The sequence below is a fragment of the Hemibagrus wyckioides genome, linkage group LG21 (assembly GCF_019097595.1).
Source record: "Hemibagrus wyckioides isolate EC202008001 linkage group LG21, SWU_Hwy_1.0, whole genome shotgun sequence".
Classification (NCBI taxonomy): Eukaryota; Metazoa; Chordata; class Actinopteri; order Siluriformes; family Bagridae; genus Hemibagrus; species Hemibagrus wyckioides.
In genome coordinates, this window is record NC_080730.1 from 6055881 (window position 1) to 6081175 (window position 25295).

At 38.3% G+C, this 25295-nt stretch overlaps 1 protein-coding gene across 3 annotated transcripts in view; it reads left to right on the top strand.

Annotated features, from left to right (window-relative positions):
- The window catches only part of LOC131342332 (E3 ubiquitin-protein ligase RNF123), a 163799-nt gene that overhangs the window by 10715 nt on the left and 127789 nt on the right, over positions 1-25295 (top strand). For all 3 annotated transcript variants that reach the window (XM_058373094.1, XM_058373095.1, XM_058373096.1), the window contains exons 15-24: positions 811-884; positions 1555-1672; positions 2006-2105; positions 2422-2483; positions 2716-2787; positions 6394-6514; positions 8281-8382; positions 19092-19192; positions 20469-20661; positions 21170-21315. In XM_058373094.1, the coding sequence (XP_058229077.1) occupies positions 811-884; positions 1555-1672; positions 2006-2105; positions 2422-2483; positions 2716-2787; positions 6394-6514; positions 8281-8382; positions 19092-19192; positions 20469-20661; positions 21170-21315 (1089 nt within the window). The remainder of the gene's footprint in view (positions 1-810; positions 885-1554; positions 1673-2005; positions 2106-2421; positions 2484-2715; positions 2788-6393; positions 6515-8280; positions 8383-19091; positions 19193-20468; positions 20662-21169; positions 21316-25295) is intronic.

A 25295-nucleotide genomic window follows, 5' to 3' on the forward strand; every position in this document is an offset into this window, starting at 1 on the left:
TAAGCAATTTATTTTCCTCTTGTAGTTCAAGGTTATGTATTATTGGCAAGCAAAACTGATCTTAAAATGGTTCAATATGTTAATGTAATGTACTTATGTTATTTTATTTTACTTTACTTTATTTGTTTTATTTGTTTTGCTTTACTTTTATCTTTTTTCTTTTGTTTTTCTTCTTTTTTGCTTTGCTTTTTTTAAAAATTTGTTTTCCTTTGTGTTTGTTTCATTGTTTTTGTTTGCTTTATTTTGATTTGCTTTGTTTTTCTTTCTTTTGTTTTGTTTTGCCTTGCTTTTTGTTTGTTTTGCTTTGCCTTATTTTGTTTCTCTTTGCTTTGTTTTGCTTTGCTCTTTTTTGTGTTTTTCGTTTTGCCTTGCTTTGATTTGCTTTGCTTTATTTTGCTTTGTTTTATCTTTGTTAAATTCGTTTTGCTTTGCCTTGCTTTGTTTTGCTTTGCTCTGCTTTGCCTTGCTTCAAATCACTCAAATATGTTTTCTTTTAAACTCTTTATTGTTGAAACCGGAAAAGAATTATATTCAAAAATGTAGGTAATTTTTTTTAAACATTATTATCAGAAATACAGTGTTATAATGTATATAAAACTTGCTTGGAAATGGACAGTAATTGATAACAAATTCACATACACCATCTAAAGTCTAGATTTTTTGTTTAGACTTTATCTAACAAAATAGAAAGGGGAAAAGCAATCTGAAACCTTGATCTAATAATCCTGCTCCTTTCCATGCCGGTTGAAGTCAGTTGCAGTGAGAATGAATGGACTTAATACTGAGATTATGTTATGCGATTTCTTCTAGATTCACTATCTGCGCTTGACATCTGCCATTTTGCGGCATGAAAAGTCTAGAAAGTACCTCCTGAGCAACGTATTATATCCTTCCTGGATCAGAGAATACGGAATGATATGAAAAGTCAGCCGAACAGAAACAGGAAGTCAGATGATCACGATAAAGAAGCAGCTGGAGAAATTCGGAGCAAATGTAATATGTATGGATGAAGGATCCAGTTCGGCGTACACTTTCTGAAACAGTAGATGCTGAAAACTAAGCTTTACCGAAGATAAAACATTTATCTGGTAGCAGTTTAAAGTGCTTTTCATCTAAGGAATAATACTGTGCTGTTATAGGAAAATAATCAGCCTGACGTAAAGCCGTTCCTTTTATACCGCAGCCATTTGCCAACAGTCACGTGGATTTTATATGAATTTACACATATATGGTCAAAATGCAATCTGTGAATTAACTGTTACCATAGAAACGATAATATATAGTAATACAATGAGCAGATTGATATAAATGTACCGCAGTTTTAGAAAATTAATTAATAATTAATAATAATTTAATAATTAATTAAACACCCTCCGCCCATCAAAACCAATAATGCAACAGAGCTTTCGTATAATACGAGGCACAACTCCTCAGTTCAGTGTCATTTTAAGTAATAAACCTTAAAATTGGATGTAATACATTTTAATCCAAGGAGATTATGAGCAGGAAGATCTTCACGTTCTATAATCGGTGAAAGCTCCTTGACATGGTCACATTTGACGTGCTGCGCTCGGTAGTTTTCTTCTACATCAAGACTCCTCTGAGGGTGAAGGAAGCCGGCTTGGAGGAGCTCATCCCCACCACATGGTGGCCAACACACTTCGACAAAGAGGTGAGGACTCCCAGATGAAGCTGTTTTGGGAATTCGTCTAGCTCGTGTAACACATTTTTTAGTTTGGTTTATTTATGAGAGACGAATTTGAGCGTAATTCATGTGCAGTGAGGTAGAACTGATCCAAGTTGATCAGATAAAGGATAGGTCTTGAAAGTTCTTTGACTCAAACCCACAACGTTCTAATGAATAGCATAAAGGAATTTTTTTTTACAAATTTTCTATCATATGGAATTGTAGTCTAATCTAATTTATGTAGATATGGTAGACATTTTTAACTGTGAGTCACTTGAGATGTTGGTTTCCCGTAATATTCGGTCGGTATGTATGCAGGGTAAGGACGAGAAGGACCCGAGACACGAGAGTGCAGAGGAGAGACTCAGGCGGCGAGCATACGAGCGAGGCTGTCAGAGACTCAAAAAGAGGATTGAGGGTATTTAAACAAACATAAGATTTAACATTTCTGTTACCTTTTATACCCTTTTTATTTTTATTTAATTTTTTTTTTTTGAGGGAGGGATTTTTTTTACATAGATTATAAAATAAAATATATAATGATGATTATAAATAAATAAATTATTATTTATTAAATTAAATTAAATTAATTAATTATTTTTTATTCATTATTATTGTTTTTTAAACAATAATATATATTTTTATTTTTTATTGCCAGCTCAAATCACTGTTCTGAAATGTTACTGGTGTCACCCTTTCTGTGTGTGTGTGTGTGTGTTTGTGTGTGTTTGCAGTGGTGGAGGTGCTGCAGGTTCAGATCCTGAGGCTGATGCTAAATAACAAGGACAAAGGGACGGTACGTTTAACGCTTCGCAACAGTCACAGCTGCGATTTTTATAGAGCATCATCTGTGACCATATTTAATCGCCTCAGACTTCCTTTAATCGTCTCTCTGTTCGTTTACTAATCTCACTCCTTGATTACATTATCAAATCAAAATGTTGTAAACACATTGACGTATGATGCACTGACATCGATTTTTTTGGCTGTCGTTGTATTTCATTGTGTTGTCATTTCTCCGTCGGCAGGGCGAAGCCTCAAGATACATCTTCCTCAACAAGTTCCGCAAGTTCCTGCAGGAGAACGCAAGCAACCGAGGGGTAAGGGCTCTGAGAACAATAACTCTGCAACCAAAGAGCACTGTTTTCACTTTATATCACATCAGTCTTTATTATACTGATGTACATTGTGGAGAGAAAATACTAGAATATTTTAAAGTAGAGGCGGCACGGTGACCTAGCGTCCTGGGTTCGACTCTCACTGTGTGTGTGGAGTTTGCATGTTCTCCGTGTGCTTGGTGGGTTTCCTCCGGGTGCTCCGGTTTCCTCCCACAGTCCAAAGACATGCTTCTAGGCTGATTGGAGTCTCTAAATTGCCCGTAGTGTGACTGTGTGTGTGTGCCCTGCGATGGGTTGGCACTCTGTCCAGGGTGTATCCTGCCTTCTTTCTTTCTTTCTTTCTTTCTTTCTTTCTCCACCCACCCCATCATCCATCACTCCTTCCATCATCCATTCATTCAACCATCCACCGATCCTTCTTCATAACCCCACCTCTTTTCTTCTCATCTTTCCATCCACCCATTTTTCAGTTTTCCTTTTTTTCTTTCTCATCTATCCATCCATCCAACCATGCATTCATCCATCTTTACTACTTTCTTTTTTTCCCTTCTTTTCTTCTCATCTTTCTAACACCAATTCTTTCTTTCTTTCTTTCTTTCTTTCTTTCTTTCTTTCTTTCTTTCTTTCTTTCTTTCTTTCTTTCTTTCTTTCTCATCCATCCATCCATTCACCCTTTCTTTAGTTCTTTCTTTGTCTCACCCATCCATCCATCCATCCATTGATTTAAAGCAATACATATTTATTCTTTTCTCTTCTCTGTCTTTTTTTGCTCTCCAATCATGATAATTAACACTAAACAATAAACAAGCTCTGAAAAGTTCAGTCAGTTCCAGTTTAACTCTAATATCGTGTTTCAGAAGTACTCAAGACTCAAGTACTCAACTGCAAAGTGGATTTCATCGAGACCAAATTGTTACAAGCTTTTTTTTTCCCCTGACATTTTTATTATTACTTCCATCTCTGTGAAGAGCCTCTGTCCTCAGGAAACATTTCCTGGCATTTTGTATAACACCACAGAGAACCTGTCCGTCTGTCGGAAATTATGGGGGAGTTTAAAAAAAAAAGAAGACTTTTTTAAGGCTCCCAAGTGTAATTCTGTTTCCTGTTAGATTATGTGTAGCTCAGTGTTGTGGTGAAATTGAACATTGGTCCATTTGTACACTGCAGATACTGACTTGTTATTTGGCTCAACAAATGATCTGTGGAGTCTGATGGGGTTTATATAAAAATCCTTGGGGTAGTGGGCTTGTTCAGCCACTGTTTTATCAGACTGTGTACACAGGCTAGCTGTTTCATTGCCTGCTATAATAATGCTCTGCTGTCCTTTATTTAAATACATATGCATAGTGTACACAGTGCCCTGCAGAGATATTCACCCCTTTTAACACTTTCTTTCTCATCCACCCACCCATCCATCTATCCATTCAACCATCCATACACCCATTCGTCCATCATCCATTACTCCTTCCATCATCCATTCATTCAACCATCCACCGATCCTTCTTCATTCCCCCCTTCTTTTCTTCTCATCTATCCATCCACCCATTCTTCAGTTTTTTCTTTTTTTCTGTCTCATCCATCCATCCATCCATCCATCCATCCATCCATCTATCCACCCATCTTTCTTTCTTTCTTTCTTTCTTTCTTTCTTTCTTTCTTTCTTTCTTTCTTTCTTTCTTTCTTTCTTTCTTTCTTTCTTTCTTTTTCATCCACCCACCCATCCATCTATCCATTCAACCATCCATACACCCATTCGTCCATCATCCATTACTCCTTCCATCATCCATTCATTCAACCATCCACCGATCCTTCTTCATTCCCCCCTTCATTTCTTCTCATCTATCCATCCACCCATTCTTCAGTTTTTTCTTTTTTTCTGTCTCATCCATCCATCCATCCATCCATCCATCCATCCATCTATCCACCCATTTTTCTTTTTCTTTCTTTCTTTCTTTCTTTCTTTCTTTCTTTCTTTCTTTCTTTCTTTCTTTCTTTCTTTCTTTCTTTCTTTCTTTCTTTTTCATCCATCCATCTATCCATCCATGCATCCATCCATCTTTACTACCTTCTTTTTCCCCTTCTTTTCTTCTGATCGTTCTATCCACTAATTCTTTCTTTCTTTCTTTCTTTCTTTCTTTCTTTTATTTAAATACATATGCATAGTTTACACAGTGCCTTGTTGAGATTTTCACCCCTTTTAACACTTTATATTTTTTTATTCTGCTACCAGACATGAGCTACACAAAAATGCTATAATATTGAATTGGAGATTTACAGACAAAAACAGTCTCCCCTGTTACTCTGAAATCATCAGATTAGCTCTGGTACGATCAAGTTCCATCAGAAGTCAGATCATTAGTTGATAAACCTGCTAATACACCTGTTTCTGGAAGGTTCTACAGTTTGCTAGAAAATATACCTAAACAAACACCATCCTGAAGGCAAAAGAGCTATGAGAACATTCCTAGGGTAAAACCACAATGCTGACGATAATGCTCAACATGATGCTACCACCACTATGCTTCACTACAGGAAGTGAGCAGTGTTTGGTTTCTGCCATATGTACTGCTTTGTGCCAAGCCTGAATTAAGTGAATGGTTTCCCAGCAGGGAACTCTTACTAACTCTTACTTTTATTTATTTATTTATTTATTTCAATAATTACATTTAAATTAAAATCAAGTTGAATTAAGTGAATGGTTTTACATGGGGCAAATACTTAGGCAACTCTTACTTTTATTTATTTATTTATTTATTTATTTTTTTAATAATTATATTTAAATTAAAACCAATTGAATTTAAGTGAATAGTTTCACAGCAGGGGGCAAATACTTATGCAATTCTTACTTTTTTTTATTAATTATATTTAAATTAAAATCAGGTTGAATTAAATGAATGGTTTCACCGCAGGGGGCAAATACTTATGCAAATCTTAGTTTTATTATTTTTAAATAATTATATTTAAATTAAAATCAAGTTGAATTACAGCTTTATTTTTATTTATTTTTGTTAATAATTAATTTTAAATTTATATTAATTATTTGTAAATAAATTTAGAAACTGATTTATTTTTTCCCTCACTTCATTATGGGATTCTGTATATTTATATAACATAAAATAAAGTCCATATCAGTTCTTTAAACATCCTCTAAGACAGACTTTAAACATCCTCTAAGACAATCTGACCTATTATTTTTCCAATGAATATTCAAGATATTTTACTGTTGCTAAAATTGTTTTCCTTTTATTTTTATTTTTTGCAGTGCATATTTTATCATGTCTAAAATGTCGACTCGTGATGCCTTTATGACGAGTATTAAGCTCATTTCTTTTACACCACATCTGCTCTACGTGGGCTCACAGCGCTGGGCTTGCTGACTAGTGTGTGATTCACTCATGTGCGAGGTTTCTAAACTAGGATTTTACTGTAGATTCTACACCGTTTGTGATAATGTTTCATTTTAAACTAGTTAATATTATTTTTTTTTAAGCTTGAAAATAAAAATATTACTCAGATTAAGCAACAGGAGTAATGGATCCTGTGCTGTGTGTCATTGCACTAAATAAATCTTTCTCTATCTCTGATTAGAACCCGACGGTGTTGTGCCCTCCGGAGTACATGGTGTGCTTCATGCATCGGCTCATAACGGCAGTCAGGAGCTACTGGGACGAAGGAAAGCGCATGAGGCCAGGAGCCATTAGCAGCGAAGGTGAACACGCACATCCTCCTCCTTGCATGCTTTAAAGTCTCTGGCATCACTTCTACTGTTCGGCCATAATGGTCGAGTTGGAAGCCAAATTCAGTTATGCTGCTGTTTTAGCACTGTAAAACAAATGGAGAGCGGAAAGCGGAGATGTCGAGAGGAAGCTTCTAGTCATTCGGTCAATACTACTTGACGCCTATTGAAGCTATATCTACTGACCCTGCGTCCTACCTTCCTGCCTTACTTATTTACGTACATACTTGGATACACCTTTTCCTCTGAGACTGTTATGGTGAAGCTTCAGGAACTCTGCAAACTTTGTTAAGAAGTGACTCAGGTTTCTGTAAGTTCGAGATACGAACCGTTATGCAATCTAATGAAAGATGTAGCTTTAACAGCAACCGTGGATGGATGGATGGATCCATTACTTGTTTTAAGACAAACGGAAAATAAACCCATCGGCATTGCTACCACGAGTTTGATTATTTTCCAGTAACAGTGTTTTATTATACCACAACAATTTGCCAATTAATGTATGACATCATAGTTTCTGACGCATCTTTTTATTGTTGCATTTAAGGAAGCGGACCATCTGCAAAACCTTCACCTCACTAACATCTTCTCATCTCAACAACCGTCTTTTTGTAGCAGAAGAAAGCACTCACACTGGAGACAGCTCTGCTTACTAAAAACCTATCAACAATCAGGCATTACATGTTTTTTTTTTTATGTGACTTGTCCATCATCATCATCAAGTCCCTGTGATTGACTTGTTACTATAGAAACAATAATGTTTCTATAAAATGCTGATCAGAGATATACGGCCAAACTTGCAACTTAACTAACTATTTGTTGGCGTTGGTAGCTCAAGTGGTTAAAAGCTCTGGGTTGTTGATCGGGGTTCCATCCCCAGCACCACCAATATGCCATTGTTGGGCCTTTGAGTAAGGCCACCAGCCACCCTGCTCCATTATGGCTGACCCTGTGCTCTGACTCCAACCCTCCAAGAATGGGATATGCGAAGAAAGAACTGTGCAGTACTGTATATATGACAAATAAAGGCTACTTAGCATTAGTTTTACAACCATGCTGAGGAGAAAAGCAGCTCAGAACATTGTCGCTCATCTCCTCAAGGTTTGACGTGCTGCTTTTCTGCTCAGCATGGTTGTAATAAATTCGACTTCCTTTCAAATCCAACAAAGCTGGACATTCTCCTCTCATCGACAAGGTATCTCAGGACTATCACTGGATGTTTTTTTTTGTGCTGTTCTGTGTAAACTCTAGAGACTGTTATGTGGGAAAATCTCAGCCATTTCCAACAACCACGCTATAATCAAAACACTTTTTCTCTGTTCTGATATCTGATGTGAATATTAACTGAAGCCCTGTACTGTAGGTGCATGGTTTTATACACTGCACTGCTGCCACATGATCATCTGATTGGATCTACATCACATCATGATGGTGATGAAATGAGCCCCCCCCCCCCCCCCCCAGAGTACACCAGTGTCATATCGGCAGGAAAGAGCTATAAATGGGAATCTATCATAAATAGAAAAACTATATATAGAAAATTGCAAGAGATATTGAAGAGCTCTGGGAGATTGCAGTTCAAGATGAAATTGCACTGTGGAAATGTTTAATCTTTTTTAATCTTCCAAGCAATAAAAGTCCACATTTATTCCAGAAGTTTCTTGTTTATCACTTTCATGCTTTCCCCACCTTGAGTAATATTTTTTTTTTTCCCCTTCCTTTCTCATTGTTCATGCTAGACGCCTACGTCCCCCCGCAGCTTTTCTACAACGGGAAGGTGGACTACTTCGACCTGCAGAGGCTCGGAGGGCTGCTTTCTCATCTCAAGAAAACGCTAAAAGGTTTGGAGCTTAGACTCGATTTCTTACTGTCACGCCGCATCATCGTGGTAGTGCTTCATCTTTCCGTAGAGGAAAGAAAATACAGTAGGGACGTTCCTCGATCTTCGGCTGCCGAGCTTTGTCGGATGCTGAACCACTAGAGGGAGATGAAGGTTAATTTGTCGAGTCACGGGAGACGTACATGTCATCGAATGGCTTTCAGATCTGTAAAACTGACCTTTTTCAGAGGAGTATGATGTAACTGCTTTTTTTTGCTTTGTTTTGAGGACGCACATTGCTTGCGTCCTTGTCCTAAGCATAAAGTGTAAAGTTTCTGTTCACAAATTTATGACACTAATGTTTAGGGAAATAGTATATTAGTGAGAAATTCTTATATAGATAAGGATTTTTTCCTTCCTAGCTTAGAAGGATTTTATTTCAGTAAGTAGGATTTTTAAAAAAAATTAGTTTAATGTTTTTTGAAAGCCTGGCCATGTAAATAAAGAAAACAAACACAAATACACTTCAAGCTACACTAAAATTCATTGCAAGCACGTACTAAACTCTACACAATACAGAAAGGTGCATAAAAGTTACAGTGCACCGACACCCTGCAGAAATGGAGCAAATAAACCCCAAACACTAAAGAATTAATCGTCAGACCTCGTAAAGAAAGTGGATCACTTCGGTGAAATCGCTCGCCGCTGTTGAGGATGGTCACATAGAAGGCCTAAAGATACAAGAGATTGCTATGGATGGAAGCACTTAAAAAGCATGAAGATGGCTTTAGGAGTGCAATTGCCACGGACACTTTAGCACTCATGGCTCCATCAGTGACTGATAACTTCGACAAGTTAGAGTTCATGGTCAAACTTCCCGCTTACACAACTGCACTTTGTTTCAGGATACAGCTATAGAAGAGAAATGATTTATACATTGCACTTTTCCAGGGTCACCCAGATGAGGCTCTCTCAGATCGTCTCAGATATGAGTTTGTGTGATGGGAATTTTTTCCTCGTGTCCGACGCCTCTGGCTTGATCATTACGGATAAATCGGTTCATTCGAAATCTATATCCTGAATTTCTATATATCTATACTGCTGCTTTGTGACATTTTCCATTGGTAAAAACACTATACCGATAAAATTGAATTGAAATGATGTGAAATTGTAGATTAATGTAGGTTTTTTTTTTAAATTCACAGATCCACTGATCAAAGTTTGGTTTTAAGATGAGATTAGATATATTAAAGAGGCAGACTATGGATTAGGATCTAATGATACATTTGAATATGCTTCAATTATGGATGTGGGATATTACTCTAAAACAAGACACAACCAAAAGGTATGGAAAATTCATTTAAACATATGATGAACAAGCTGAATTTTCAACAGGCCTGTTGTTGTTGTTCTTTCGGGGTCACCACAAAGCCCAAAGCCACAAAGTTAACTCTTCAGTGGCTGGGTTGGCGCCCTACCTGGGAATCGAACCCAAGCCACGGCAATGAGAGCATGGGATCCTGCCTCTGGACCACTAGGAGGCTATAATAATAATAATAATAATAATAATAATAATAATAGATGAATAAGAAATAATATGTGAATCAACCCACATTTAATCACCAAACACTATTCTTAGGTCACTCTCCCAACTTCTTTTAACTATGAAACAGGAAACCTGAACAGTTTACATAACAATAACTGTGTAGAATTTGGATGTATTTCCACATTGGCCAAGGTTTAATAGCAAAAAAAAAAAAATGCAATGAAGCAGATTGTTGTTTCTGTCTATATTGTAGCCAGAGCTCGAAACGGTCACTTTGAGACACTTCAGCACTTTTTCCTCTGCTTTTCAGATCATCAATAACCCAGAGCGAAGCACTCTCAGGCACACATTACGTTCATTTTCTTGTGAAACTTTTGCAGCACTTTTTTGTCCCTTCCATATCGATCCTCTTGCCGCTTGTAGCAAAGCGACCGTGGATCGAAAAGCTGTCGATTAATTAGCAAATGGAGAGCCAGCACATCATGCAATATCCGTGATCGTTCGGCGCTCACCCGCGATCAGGAGGGAACGAGGCTGAGGCTGAGATGGGTTGATTTGTGGCCTTCAAATGCAGATTCAAGGTACATGAGGTTAGAACAACCATGAAGAGGTCTGAATAGACAGTCTGTATAGTTCTGTAAGTTATATTATTATGGGCAGGGAAAGAGAGAACAGCCTGTGACTGGAATTTTCTGCTATTTTGTAGTTAAGTTTGCTACAGGCAGCGATTTTGGGGCCAAGCACTTTTTGGCCCAACTTTTTAGTGACGGACCAGGACCAGATGCCACCGTGGCGTCATTGCTTCCCATGTTGGCAATGAGATGTATGAAATTTGATGTCTCTATCAATCCATCACTAAGATGCTGTGGCTTCAGTTACTGCTTCTGAGGTTATATTCAGTATGGTTTGACAGTGGTTCAGTGGTGAAGTTTCTAAAAGGAAAATGGCTAAAAATTAGGAACAGCAGATTCATCACACAATATTTAAACCATAGCATAAGAAGTTATAATTGCACGCTCTATATATCCAAACCTGCCCTGTTGGGGGCGATAGAGAGCTATATTGCTGTGCCAAATTTCATAAAACCTGAAAGCATTCTGCTATAGAAACATTCTGTCAAGTGGAGTTATAATAACAAGAAAACATATAATTACAATAGAGTGTGAACGCACCGTTAGTGCTTTACACATAAAAACAACACCACTGTCAACAGCATGGAGAAATATTAAGCACTATTTATACAGAAACATTTATACATTTAATGCACATGACATTTTACAGTAGTGCAGCAGCTACATGGGAGTTAGAGAGTATGTGTATTTGTTGGGTATATAAGTGAAAAGTGAATGTAATGTACATCTGAAACTTATCAGCTTTTAACTCTGATACTGAAAATAAAAAAAATAGAAAAAAATCCAGAAAATAGCAATTAAAAAAAATAAAAAATAAATGGAATATATATATATATATATATATATATATATATATATATATATTATTGGAAATAATTGTTAATAAATTGTTAATAAATGTTCCTTGTAAATACTTAAGAAATAATCGAAAAAATAGTTTAAAGAAATTTAATGTAGTCTAAAAACACAACAAATTTTAAAACATTTTTTTGTGTATTCTAATACAGCTATTATGAATTTTTGTATATATTGTATATACACATTTATTGTGATTTGTGTTTGTGGGCCCCAAACCACCCTGTGAAACACCTCATAAACCTCTCACATACACACACACACACACACACACACACACACTTATTTGTATTCAAATTTTTTTACTCTTATTCCCTGTGACACATCACACCCACATGAACAATGCTAATTACAATGGTTGGAAATACAATAATGTATGTGTAATGGATAACCACAAGATTATTACATCATGTTGATTGAAATTTTTAATTTTAAAAGCACTATTACATCTGTGTTTCATGTGTTCTGCCTAGGGTAAAGCATAATTACTTACAAGCGCATGGCATTCGAGGTTTAGCCGCAGGATAAAGCGCAAAATATAAAATAGCAAAATTGCTTCTGTCTTAATGTTAACATACTCATAAAATACAGTTTATTTAAAACGGCGGCTTCTGCTGACATATTTTCCCTCAGATCTTTGCACTGGAATGGATCTTGTTTATAACATGTTTATAAAGTGTTGCTTTTCAGTACTGATGCCTGTCTTATATTCTCAATCCTCACTTATTTCGCCTCAAATTATGGCCCAAGAACACTCGTCTTTTGCAGTCCAACAACTAAAATGACCATTAACACCTCTTATAGAATATACGGCATGTGATACATTTCTATAAGGCTTAAAAGTAGGGCAGTATTCAATACAATTTTTTACTTTTCCAGAACAAATAATTGACTCACCCCCTTGTCATCCAAGATGTTCATGCCTTTCTTTCTTCAGTCGTAAAGCAATGATGTTATTTGAGGAAAACACTTCAGGATTTTCACTATCTCACTATCAACTGAATGCATAGTAATTTTGTCAAAAAATGACGAGATCAAATTCTTATCTTTATGGGATTCTGAAGTATATAATTCTGAGAAAAACTCATAAAAACAATGGTTGATCTGGGAGTGTTCAGTACACTTATGGCCTAATTTATCTTTTATTTGAGTTATAGTACAATCTGCTGTCATTTGTCTCAGTTGATGGGCTAGAACTCTGCCAGGCTTCTCACCATGTTCATGTGTTCTATAACGTGTTTTATTCATCAGGTTTTCAATACGTTTAGTACTTAAAAGATGATATTCCGTTTGAAGTGATAATCTTTGTTTATTTAGGGCGGGTGATGGTGTAAGCGCCAAGGTAGCATCTAATTTTAGTATAGCATCTGTTAATTCCTCAAGTCTGGCTGTTTGTATTTTTTTATTGTGGGAACTATAAGATATTATTTCTTAAGTATGAATTCATTGCTTCCCATATAGTCAAGAAAGACATTTCTGGTGTTTGATTATGTTCAAGAAATATTTTTATCCTAGAGGATATAAAGTTAACAAATGCTTCATCTGAAAGCACCAAAGTATTTAAACGCCAAGGACAATATCTTTCATATGTAACTGGTATGCATAGTGTCATTAATAAAGGAGCATGGTCTGAAATGACAATAGCGCAGTGCTCACAATAGCTAATCAAAGGGAGAAGATTCTTATCTAGAAAAAAATAGTCTATACACGAATATGTCTATTGAACAGGTGAGAAAAAAGAATAACTTCTAGATCCAGGATTACGAAATCGCCAGACATCAGATATCCCGTATGTGTCTAGAAATAATTTAATGGCATCCGCTGATTTGGAAAGAATGGCAGTTTTGACAGAGCTACGGTCTAAATAAGAAGATGTTACACAGTTCACGTCTCCTCCTGATATCAAATAATGTGTGTCCAGATTTGGTAACCTAGAGAAGATATCCGTGAGAAAAAGACTGTCGTCATAGTTTGGTGCGTACATGTTAGCTAGAACAACTGACATGTTACAGAGTTTACCAGCTACAATGACAAAATGACCTGCAGGGTCCACTTCAAGCAAAAAAATTGTATACTTTTTAACCACAAAAGCTCACCTAGCACTAGCTCTGGGATACGCGTCTGCGATGCTACGTACTACGTGATCAGGCTGAAAGGTCACGCGTGACGTCCATTCCACATTCAACTACTACGGAGCGGTCCTGCTTCTCCATGCTAGTAAACCCTGGGTCTGTAATTCCACCTACGTCACACGTGACCTTTGGACACAATTTTTTATTTTTCTAAGAAAATGGCCGATCGTTTCTCTAGATGAGACCCTCATTCCTGGGCTGGGATCGAGGTTTAGAGCTCTTTGAAGCTGCATTTAAACTGCATTTTGGAAGCTCAGACTCAAGAGCACCATAGAAGTCCACTATAATGGAGAAAAATCCTGAAAGGTTTTCCTCAAATAACATCATTTCTTTACGACTGAAGAAAGAAAGACATGAACATCTTAGATGACAAGGGGGTGAGTCAATTATTTGTTATAACTTCTCCTTGAAGGGGAATTCAGAAAGCATCATTAATTCTAGTCTGTAATTTGAGGGAAGACATGAGGATGGGCAAAAACACACGCAAGATTAATTGAAGATCCTATGAGAAAGAATTTTTTTTTAAAAATGAAAGAAATTAGGAAACGAGAAACCAAAGCTGGTTTAAAATGACAGAAATGCATGATAAGACTAGGTGACAGGAAACAGAAACAGCAGGAAATACATAGAAAAAATACAAGACAGTGAAAACAGGACTAGCAAAACTCTAATAAAAACATGCACATGGCATGAACCCAAAACAAAGCAACACTTGCTGAGATGGGATTCATGCTGAGACGGCGGATTTGTAGCATTTTATTTGCAATTTTGTCAGAAGTTGTCGCTCTATTGACCTGTAGGTAATATCGGGACGTATTCTCTGGTACTGTACTGATTTGAGGTGCTGTGCATTCAATAATTCCTTACAGATGCCTATAATCTTGTTTATTTTATATATTCTTGCTAAACCTTCACAGATTCACTTTCATGTAGCTCAATTTCATAGTGCTCCTAGCAATAGCAAAGGTATTTTTCTTTTCTTATACTGACAATAAAGTACTAGCCTTGGGTTTTGGTCTCGCCTTGCAGGAATGTGGTCATGTGCTTTCTATCATAGCCCATACACAAGACTCATGCCTCATACAAATACAGGTCAAATAAATAAACGATTTAGGCAAAGTGTAGGGTCATAAACAGGATATAAACTGGTTCCAAACATGCTAGACAGAATTGTGGCCAAGAACAAGGAATATATTTACTCTTAATAACCGGTTACACAGGAGCATAAAGCCATACTTGGTAAATGAGAACTGAATGTACTCCGATCAGGCATAACATTATGACCACCTGCCTAATATTGTGTTGGTCCCCCTTTTGCAGCCAAAACAGCCCTGACCCCTTGAGGCATGGACTCCACTAGATCCCTGAATATGTGCTGTAGTATCTGGCACCGAGATGTTAGCAGCAGGTCCTGTAAATTGCAAAGTGGGTCCCATGTTGGCAACGTACAGGATACTTTTGATAGATACTGACCACTGCCGACCAGGAACACCCCACAAGAGCTGCAGTTTTGGAGATCCAGTCGTCTAGCCATCACCTTGTCAAACTCGCTCAAATCCTTACACTTGCCCATTTTTTCTGCTTCTAACACATCAACTTTGAGGACAAAATGTTCACTTGCTGTGTAATATATCCCCCCCACTAACAGGTGCCATGATCAGGAGATCATCAGTGTTATTCACTTCACCTGTCACTGCTCATAATGTGATGCCTGATCGGTGTATACTTTAATAATAAACTGAAACAAAGGTGCTTTTAAATAGCACTAACAGAACATGTTATTTGAACATAATAAGAAGAACGGTGACTGAGAGTCCAGGGAGGCCATGTTTGTTGACTAACAGGCTAGGCTCTTTATTAGATCGAACTAAATGATTCATCTGTTTTTTAAGCAATGATGTGAAAGTGTATGACTTTTAAATATAGAACACATTATTGACAATCTAACCATTAAATATATCAGATATAGAGAACCAGCCAAGATGTTAGCACGTGAAGTGTGCTTCTTTACTTTTGTGCGAAGGAAAAATCTATGGGAATAAACAGGAAGAGCCAATCAGAGCTGTCCTGACCAGTCAAGGAAGTAGTAAATGTGAGCTAAATAAATACAATAAATAATCGTAAGAAAAATAGTCACACTTTTAACCTTTGCATACTTTATAAAAAAACCCAAAAACAAAATATTGCTTGCATTTTTAATCAACAACCAGTAAACCTCTTAGTTTGTATGCTTCCCAACACACTCATAAATGTGCATCAGTTCTCCAGTTTTCATCCACATTTTTTGTGGCTTGATTACACTCTTGATTACTTGTATGAGATGCCTCTTTGGTGTCTCCTTAGAAAAAAAAAATAACAGATTTTCCTGTCGGCTAATTTGCCACTCTCGTCTCCTGATTGAGTTCTTTCAGATGCCGGTGATTGTTTCCATTGTTTCTGAGACGTAAATCTGATTTTCGACTGAGAAAAGATGATTAAAACGCCCTCCTGCATTCCGTTCACGGTTTTCGGAGCTTCTCTAACACCCCGAACAGACAGGCATCCGAAAACGTGAACTTTGCGCTCTCTCTCGCCACGGGATGATATCGATTCGTATTTAAGGGCAGTCTGGGATTTTCTATCCTGACCTTTCTTTCTGTCTCTTTTTTTTTTCTCCCTCTCTCTTCAAATCCTCGTGCCCTTTTTATTCACTTAAATGACTGAAGTGTAGCGTTTCTCACGCCGCATCTTCTCGTAGTGATTTTCTCTGACGGGTTTCGATCCTGTCATGGCATCATGGTTGTTATGATCGTTGGCGAGTTTTCTGATAATGGTTATCGATGCCTGATGTCTTCTGCAGGCTTGGCTGCGTGCGCTGGACTCGAATGGTCTCGTTATATTATATTTGATCGCGTTTTAAAGTTTGGGTTGATAAATGGACATGAAATGAAATGTAGCTCAGGTCCAAGCGCAATTTGAATCCGATCCAGCTTCCGTCTTCTTCATTTTATCCAACCTGCTGTTGCTTCAGAATAATGAGAAACTGTTTGAGCTTGAATTGTGGACTGCCATGTTCCTTAGCTAACCTTTTTACTTCCTCCATCGAGTTTAATTTCCTGCTTGTGCATTTCGCCCCAGTGTAAATCACTTGATTTAATTCAGCTCTTCTCAGCCTGTAGGTGAACGATGGATTAAACCCAAGATAAACTCCAGCCTTATGGACAATCCCAGAGCTTCCTAGATGAGCTTGGCACAAGCAGCCGCCTTCTTTGCTCGGGGACGAATTTACAACCACACGAGTCCTCGTTGTCCCATCGTTCTTGGCATACCGACCCAACAATAAAGAAAACCTGCCCTTCCAATTTACGACCCTTACGCACAAGCAGATTTATAGTCGGGTGTCATAGCCGAGGTCTCAGAGAGGTCACCCGCTCAGGTGTAATGAAGATTTTTACATGGTCCACCACGTACTGTTAATTAAACATTATTCCTCACGTCACTAAGTCCGGTTCAATTTCCTCCGCGGGGTTGCAAATCACGCCACATCTGCCCTGATGAGCTATTACACACAGGGTTTGGCGATGGCACGGGCAGGAAATGTTATATGTTGGTGGCCAAAGTAAATCAGAGCACAGCTGGAGCCAGCAGGCGAGTGCTTTTATTATAAGTGGAGTCATTCTCAGAAGCAAAGTCGTACCACTTTATCTGTGCTAAACCCCTGTTGTGTTATCTGGCGTTATCTAACATAATGAGCGTCGGTGAACTTCATAGTTTCAGGCTCAGAGTGGCTGATTTAGTGAAGCTAGATAATAATATTACAATTATTATACATTTATTTTTTTTGCACATCCAGGATATATTTGTCACAACATTCATGCTTAGAGTCACAACAACAATAATATAATGACCCAAATATTGTACTTGGAACTTGAAGGGAAACTAACTCCGTTTTTGTTATTATTTTGATTCATTTTATTCAGTAATTACAGTCAAACTAATCAGTAAAGGATGTATTTATGTGAGGGAACATCTGGAGTTGCGGAGGGCTTTTGGGAGAAATAACAAATAGTCGATTAGACATTTTTATTCATGCTGTTTAGATGCTATTTATTTTATTTATTTTTATTTATTTTAAATGGCATTTAATTTTTTTAATTAAATTTTACATTCCATTTTTATCCTATTTTTGTATTTTTAAAGGAATGCTATTTATTTATTTATCTATTTATTTATTTATTGATTGATTGATTGATTGATTGTACTTAATTTTTTATTAGTTCTTCCTTCCTTCCTTCCTTCCTTCCTTCCTTCCTTCATTTCTCCATTCCTTCATTCTTCCATCCATCCATCCGTTCATCCGTCTATCCATCCATCCATCTATCCGTCCATCTATCCGTCCATCCGTTCATTCATTCTTCTGTCCGTCCGTCCATCCATCCATCCATCCATCCATCTGTCCATTCATCCATTCATTCTTTCGTCCATCCGTCCATTCATCCATCCATCTGTCCATCCATTCATCCATCCATCTGTCCGTTCATCTGTTCATCTATCCATGCATCCATCCGTCCATCCATGCATCTGTCCATGCATACATCAGTCCATCCATCCATTCATCCATCCATCTATCCGTTCATCTGTCCATCCATCCATCTGTCCGTTCATCTGTTCATCCATCCATCCATCTATCCATGCATCCATCCATTCATCCATCCATCTATCCGTTCATCTGTCCATCCATCCATCCATCCATGCATCTATCCATGCGTCCATCCGTGCATCTGTCCATGCATCCATCAGTCCATCCACCCATCCGTCCATCTATCCGTCCATTCATCCATCCATCCATTCATCCATCTATCCATCTATCCATCCATTCGGTTTAACTTGTGCTGTGTATCTCAGGAGCAAAAACGCTTCCCAAAAAAAACCACATAACATAGTAGTTCGATTATCAGCACATATCTAATTTTTGTCATATATATCCCATGAGTCTTAGCTTTGTTGACATTCAGTAGGAGTTTTTTTGTGCTGTATTGTTACGATTGCGAGTTGCTCCTTTCACCTGTACTGCAGTTAAAACTCCATACATTTACATAATGCTGTTTGGGTTTCATTTTAATGGTACTCTCGAGCACACAGCTGCCGACATGAACTGTTGTGTGCATTCAGACAGGAGCATGTATTACCCTTAATATACATTTTTAATGCCGGGAGCATGGCTAGACTGTTCAATCAGCAAGACATCTCTGAAAAAGAAGTAGTACACAATTTTTCCCAGGGCTCTCGTCAAAAGCACAGTGATGCATGACACGCAGAGCATTGATTTTTATTTGACTCCATATATATAGACAAACACAATGAATAATACATGGTTGTTATATGTGCGAATTTAGAATTTTTACCCTAACAAAGTCTTGCTGTGCGACTATTTTTTCGGCTCTCTCTTAAAGGGACGGAATATAATGACCGTCCGACGCTGTACATTCTGTTCATTGAGAAAGTAATGGCTCTAATGAAGCATGGGAAAGCTGGAGCTGTGTAACAGTCATCGTGTGTGTGTGTGTGTGTGTGTTGATCTATCCAGACGACCTGGCGGCTAAAGCCAACATCATTATCGACCCTGCGGAGATCCAGACCGTGTCTATGGATGATCTGGACGAGGATGATGAAAGTGGAGCTGCTCAGGTAAAAACCTTCGTCACCTTTCTGCTCTTATGCGAATGCGTGTGAATGAAAGAATGATTCAGAAAGAGAACATTTCCATGTAAGTTCCACTTTCATGTTTTCCATGAAGTATTACTCGGTTTCGGACCTGGACTTTTACTTTCCTTTGCTTCTGTTTAATTATAGAGGGTCCTGTTCAACTAATTAGTAATATTGTGCTATTATGAGCTCTATGGATGTAATAAATGAGGATATCAAGCTAGTGGGTGCAAGTGCAGAAGATAGGGATAGGTGGAGAGAGATGATTCGCTCTGGCGACCCCTGAAGGGAAAAGCCGGAAGAAGAAGAAGAAGATGCTATTATGAGCTCATTAGCCAGCATGTAAGAAAAAAAAAAAACACTTGGGAGCATGCTGTTATGGGAAAGTTATCAATGATGTGATATATGTAATATAGATGAATATAGAGGACATGAAGCCTTTATTATCGCCACATATACATTACATCACAGTGAAATTCTTCTCTACATGTATCCCAACTGAAGAAGTTGGGGTCAGAGCACAGGGGCAGCTATGATACAGCGCCCCTAGAGCGGAGAGGGGGTTAAGAGCCTTGCTCAATTGCCCAACAGTGGCAGCTTGGTGATGCTGGGGCTTGATCAACAACCCAGAGCTTTAACCACTTGAACCACCACTGCCCCAAAATATGACCTGACACTGAGCACAGTTTCTAACACCAGCCTGAAGTTGATTATTTTCCAGTAATAGCACCTCATGAAGTGTTTTTTTTTTTAGCTGTTTAGAATTACATTTAAATGTCTGAAGTTAGTTCCTCATGTAGTAACAGCTGTAAACAGATGTTCCCTCACCTCTATGGTTTTCTCTTTCGTAAAGTTTAATTATAAGACCTGATACCAAGTAACTGCAAAGACCTCTCTATCTTAAAGACTTCACTGTGGTGGAAAACCACACCTCTCTGCCTCTGTTACAAAGCACTGGTACTGGAGACTCCTTTCACAACTCTACCTGTGATTAATGTGCATGAATTATTTTTTATAAAAAAAAATAAAGCTGAGAAAGCTTTCACAATGTATATTTTTCTTTTAATTGAAGTATTTGTTTGTTTTTTTTTACATGCAGTTGTTTTCAAAATTATTGGCACCCCTACAATTATCATTTATCAATTATCAACACTCTGTGGTTCTTCCTGTGATGGACCATAATTTCTTGTTATCTTGAAAAGAGCCAATAGTTATGAAGTTGTGCTTGTGTGTGTTGTGTGTGTGTGTGTGTGTTCAGCGGCCATCTGGTGCAACAGCGATGGGAGGCGCTCTGGCCAGGCCGAGCTGGCTGAGTTCTCCTACTCTGGGCCGAGCCAACCGTTTCCTCAGTACGGCCGCAGTCAGCCTCATGACCCCACGGAGACCTTTGGCCCCGCCCGAAAAGGTCAAAGTGCGCACTCTGCCTGTGGAACAGAGGACGGAGGAGGACAGTAAGCTGTTTAAACGTCTAAACCTTCCTTGAGCAGTCACTACAGAAGTAAAAAACCACAGTAGACACACATTAGGAGTTCATTGTACCCAGTCTGCAAATACCATAATCCATCTCTCGAGGCTTTATGCATGGAGCGTTTTGCACCTGAGAGAAGTCTATTCCTACGAAATAGCACAGCATAATAAGAAAGGCTTAATGTCACTGGTGCTTACATTACTCCCCCTCCACTTTCCCCAGTCCCTATAGGGCATCACAAAGCCCTGTCCACCTCCAGTACGCTGCAATTTCCAGCCTTACAAAAGAAATCAGCGGGAAACCAATTAGCTAGGCTAGGATTGGAAAGAAAAAAAAGAACACACTTCCCCTGAGAAAAAGGTGTCATTTTTTTTTTTGTTTTTTTTTTGCCGGTGGATAATCTGTTTTTCTTTTCTTTTAAAAAAAAACTCCTAATGTCTTTTTTCTTTTTCCCCCCTCTCTCCTATATACTTTCACCCCATCATCTCTAGTCGAGGGAAGCCATGGTAACGATGGGCTGTTGCTGGGGCGACCGTTGGAAGAGCCCGAGCAGCCAATCACAGAGAAGTCCCTGCTGGAGATCCTGGATGGGATCGTGATGATGTACAACCTGAGTGTTCATCAGCAGCTGGGCAAGGTGAGATCCTCGAGTCTCGGTGCGCCTCAGATTTTCCCTGCAGCACACCGGGGCATCATGGAAGAAATTTATCATCTTGTAGGTTGATTTTAGGGTTCTTGAGGCTTGAGGTTTCACTTCGCTGTTGATGTTCATGGGAAGTGAAGAGAAAATCGATTCGATGTCTGCGAATATTACACTGGCGCTCAGGGTAGGGATAGAGCGAGGGTCGTGGCAAATAGATTTGTATTTCATTTTTATGCGATTTAAGTTCATTCGACGGTGAATGTTGAATGGTACAAATAGTTAAAAGACACAAGAAGCATGGGTCAAGCATGTGATTGCTATGGCTAGTCACTGAAATGTAAAAGAATTATATCTCTGTGGTCAGTGATGAATCAGCTCTGCTTATAGAAATGAGTAAAATTGGGCTGAAATCAATAAAATCAAGTTTTAAGAAGTGATGGAAAGGCAAATGTCTTTACTGCTGATTATTTCTTGTTACGCCATGTGTCTTTAAGTTAAAGAAGCTGAACACTTTTCCGACTAGGAATTCCGAGTTAAATAGTCCACTTTTACGGTTCAGCTGTGTTTTGTTTCCCTTCAAGTTCCAGGTACAATAGATTGCAACCATAGAGATATGATGTATTTATACCCAGCTTTTAGTCACCGACTCTTCTCAATAGCATTTTGGTGAGTTTGGCATTGTTAAAATTCATCTGAAAATCTACCAGAAGTAAATAAATAAGCTTTAACTGTTACATAGCGGTGTAGCAGGCAGCATCACAGTGCTGTGGTTTGATCCAGAGCTGGGGTTATATTTTATCTGTAGGTTTCTTCTGGGTTCTCCAGTTTCCTCCCAAAGGCTAAAAACAAATCTAGTAGATAAAATCGGCTTCTTTAGATAAACCCGCTTGGATCCGTAGCGGCTGTGACCGGGATAAAGAATTTAATCAGGATGAATAAATGATGAAGGAGCCTCTATAAAACATAACCTTTAAAAGTTTTATCTCTAGCCTGATGAAACATTTCAAGATTAAAGGGAATAGAAGTTAAAAACTAAATATAGAAATAAACAGTTGGTGACCGAAAGAAAGCTAGGGTTAGGTTTAGACGCATTCTCTGTGTTTTACAGTCGTGCCACGGTGAGCAAGTGTCTAATTGAATCTTCAATCGAAACATTCAATCTCACTGACCTTAAGAACGGCATTAAACTTCACTCCACACACCTGGCTGAGTAATTCCTTTTCCCCCCGAATGAGAGTAGATTAGGATCTGAGAGCAGCTTGGAGATGTCTTTTATGTAGTCCTCTCTGACACATGCTGCGGCAGGGTGGATTTGATTCTCGCTGGCCGAGAAGCGCTGTGCTCGGCAGAGCCGTACGAAAACAACTCCATCACTGTCGACAGGCCGGAGCATTATTTTACCCCGAACGGGTTCCTTACTTCAGCAGATTTGTGCTGCATGAAATGTTTCGCAAGAAAAGGAAATTTTAAGTGGAGTAGAAGACTGATGTGTTTACACTTGATTTGCTTTCACAATTTCAGAATAGACTTTCACTTCAAGTATGTATTTATTTAAATAATAATAAAGACATTCCCTTTTGCAGCACCGATAACGTTTCAGACAGATATCTTGTATATGGAGATTCAGTTCAGTGAGCTGTTCCAGCTGCAGTGACTCGAAAGTCATTAACATGCAATTGACCAAAATGTGTTCTTAAAAAGGACAGATGTGTTAAAGATCACGTTCGCACGGCACACATCGTTAAAGTTATCCCTATCCGACAGTTCGTCTCCATTATGTCATCTACCTGTACAGGCGTTCACAGCATTTACAAAAAATTGAGTCACACCGTTTATTCGTAGCACGCTAAGACATTTCTCGGTGTTACTGAATCACGCAGGGGGCACAAGCTTCTGCAGAAATCGCCTGAGCTCTTCTGACATTTCTAATGCTGGGAGTCATTTAACACAAGTGCTTTAAGGAGGCTGAACGCTGGTCATGCAGTTGCTAAACCAGCTATGAACGTCTTTCATCTGTCAAGTGTTTACAAAGCGATTAGGGCAGCTGGGAAAGCTAGCGCTCTTAAGTGGGTGGTTTGAACGGCTTTTAGATGTTTTTGAAACACACTTTTTAAAACTAATATGAAAATAATTTTTTCTTTTTATTAATATGTGTTTATTAATTTATATTATTATTACTATTATTAACAACAAAAGCAACAACAACAACAATAATAATAATAATAATAATAATAATAATTATTATTATTATTATTATTAATAATAATAATAATAATAATAATAATGTATTCATAACAATACTTAGTTATATATACACTACATGTTCATAAAAGTTTGTGGACTCATGACCTTCACACGAGGGTCTTCCTCAAACTTGCGGAAGCACTGAATCATCTAGAAATGCTGCAGTATTACAATTTCCCTTCACTGGAACTAAGAAGCCCAAACCTGTTCCAGCATGACAATGCTCGCTTGCATAAAGGACACTCCATGATGCTCTATGGTTTGATAATGTTAGAGTGAAAGACCTCAGGTGTCCTGCATAGAGCACTGACCGAACATCTTTGTGTTGAACTGGAACACTGACTGAACTCCAGACCTCTTTACCCAATGACAGAAATCATTTGGAAAAACATAGAACTACAAGAGACAACACAGAACTACACCGATCAGGCATAACATTTTGACCACTTGCCTAGTATTGTGTTAGTCCCCTTTTGCTGCCAAAACAGCCCTGACTCGTCAAGGCATAGACTCCACTAGATCCCTGAAGGTGTGCTGTGGTATCTGGCACCAAAGATGTTAGCAGCTGATCCTTAAAGTCCTTAAGAACTTAAAGGATACTTACAGGACTTAAAGGATACTTTGATAGATACAAATCACAGTTACTGACTGCAGACACCCCACAAGAGCTGCAGTTTTGGAGATGCTCTGATCCAGTCGTCTAGCCATCACAATCTGGCCCTTCGTCAAACTCGCTCAAATCCTTACTCTTGCTAATTTTTCTGCTTTTACCACATCAACTTTGAGGACAAAATGTTCACTTACTGCCTAATATATCCCACCCACTAACAGGAGCCATGATGAGGAGATAAACAGTGTTATTGTTCACTATATAGATCTACACAGTACTACATAAAGTGTATGTCTGCAAACAGTGCAGTACAATGATTGATGAAGAACAGTGGAGATTTGGATAGAAGGTGGGGGCCGCACAGTCAAGACACAAATCTCCTAAACATAATCTGAGATATTAGTAATTGTACTTAAAAAGAGCTAAAATTTAATCCGGATCATACAAGCACGAGCTCTTTGTTTTCGGGTTTGGCGATATTTTGGGCTTCTTGATGGTGGGTTTTGAACTGTCCATGGTGCTGAAATTTTAAGTTCTTTTAGCAGTAATACTGATGTTGCTCAAGATACAGTGGAACCTCAAATTTTTACAAATCATGCATTTCAGTATATAAACGAACCGAGTGCCGGTTAAGTTGTGCGTACGTCTGGGAGCTGTTCAAAACTTGTTTGCATCAGTGGAAAGCTGTTTCGAAAGAGTCAACCCACAATACCAACATTGCCTTCAGCATGCGTTTAAAAGCTACATGATTTTTCAGACGTATTTTTGTTGGCAGATTGGTGGCGTGGGTGGTCTGTTAGATTTTTAGCCCAAGCTTGGTGGCACGACTTCCTGTGAGGAGCCTTGACCTGGAATGCTTGGCTTGGGTCAGTTCTTTGTAAGCCGCCATACAGTTTACATACACTTCGTATTGGTTTTTGGGTGGCTGGAACGGATTATCTGCACTTACATTATTTCTTATTAGAAAATTCGTTTCACAATACAGATTTTCACCTTAAGACCTCACCTCCAGAACCAGTTAAATTTGTATGCCAAGCTTCCACTGTACTGCTGAAGCACAGGATTATGGGATATGTAAGCCAAGGTTCCATACATATGCACTGCAGTCAAAAATCAGCAC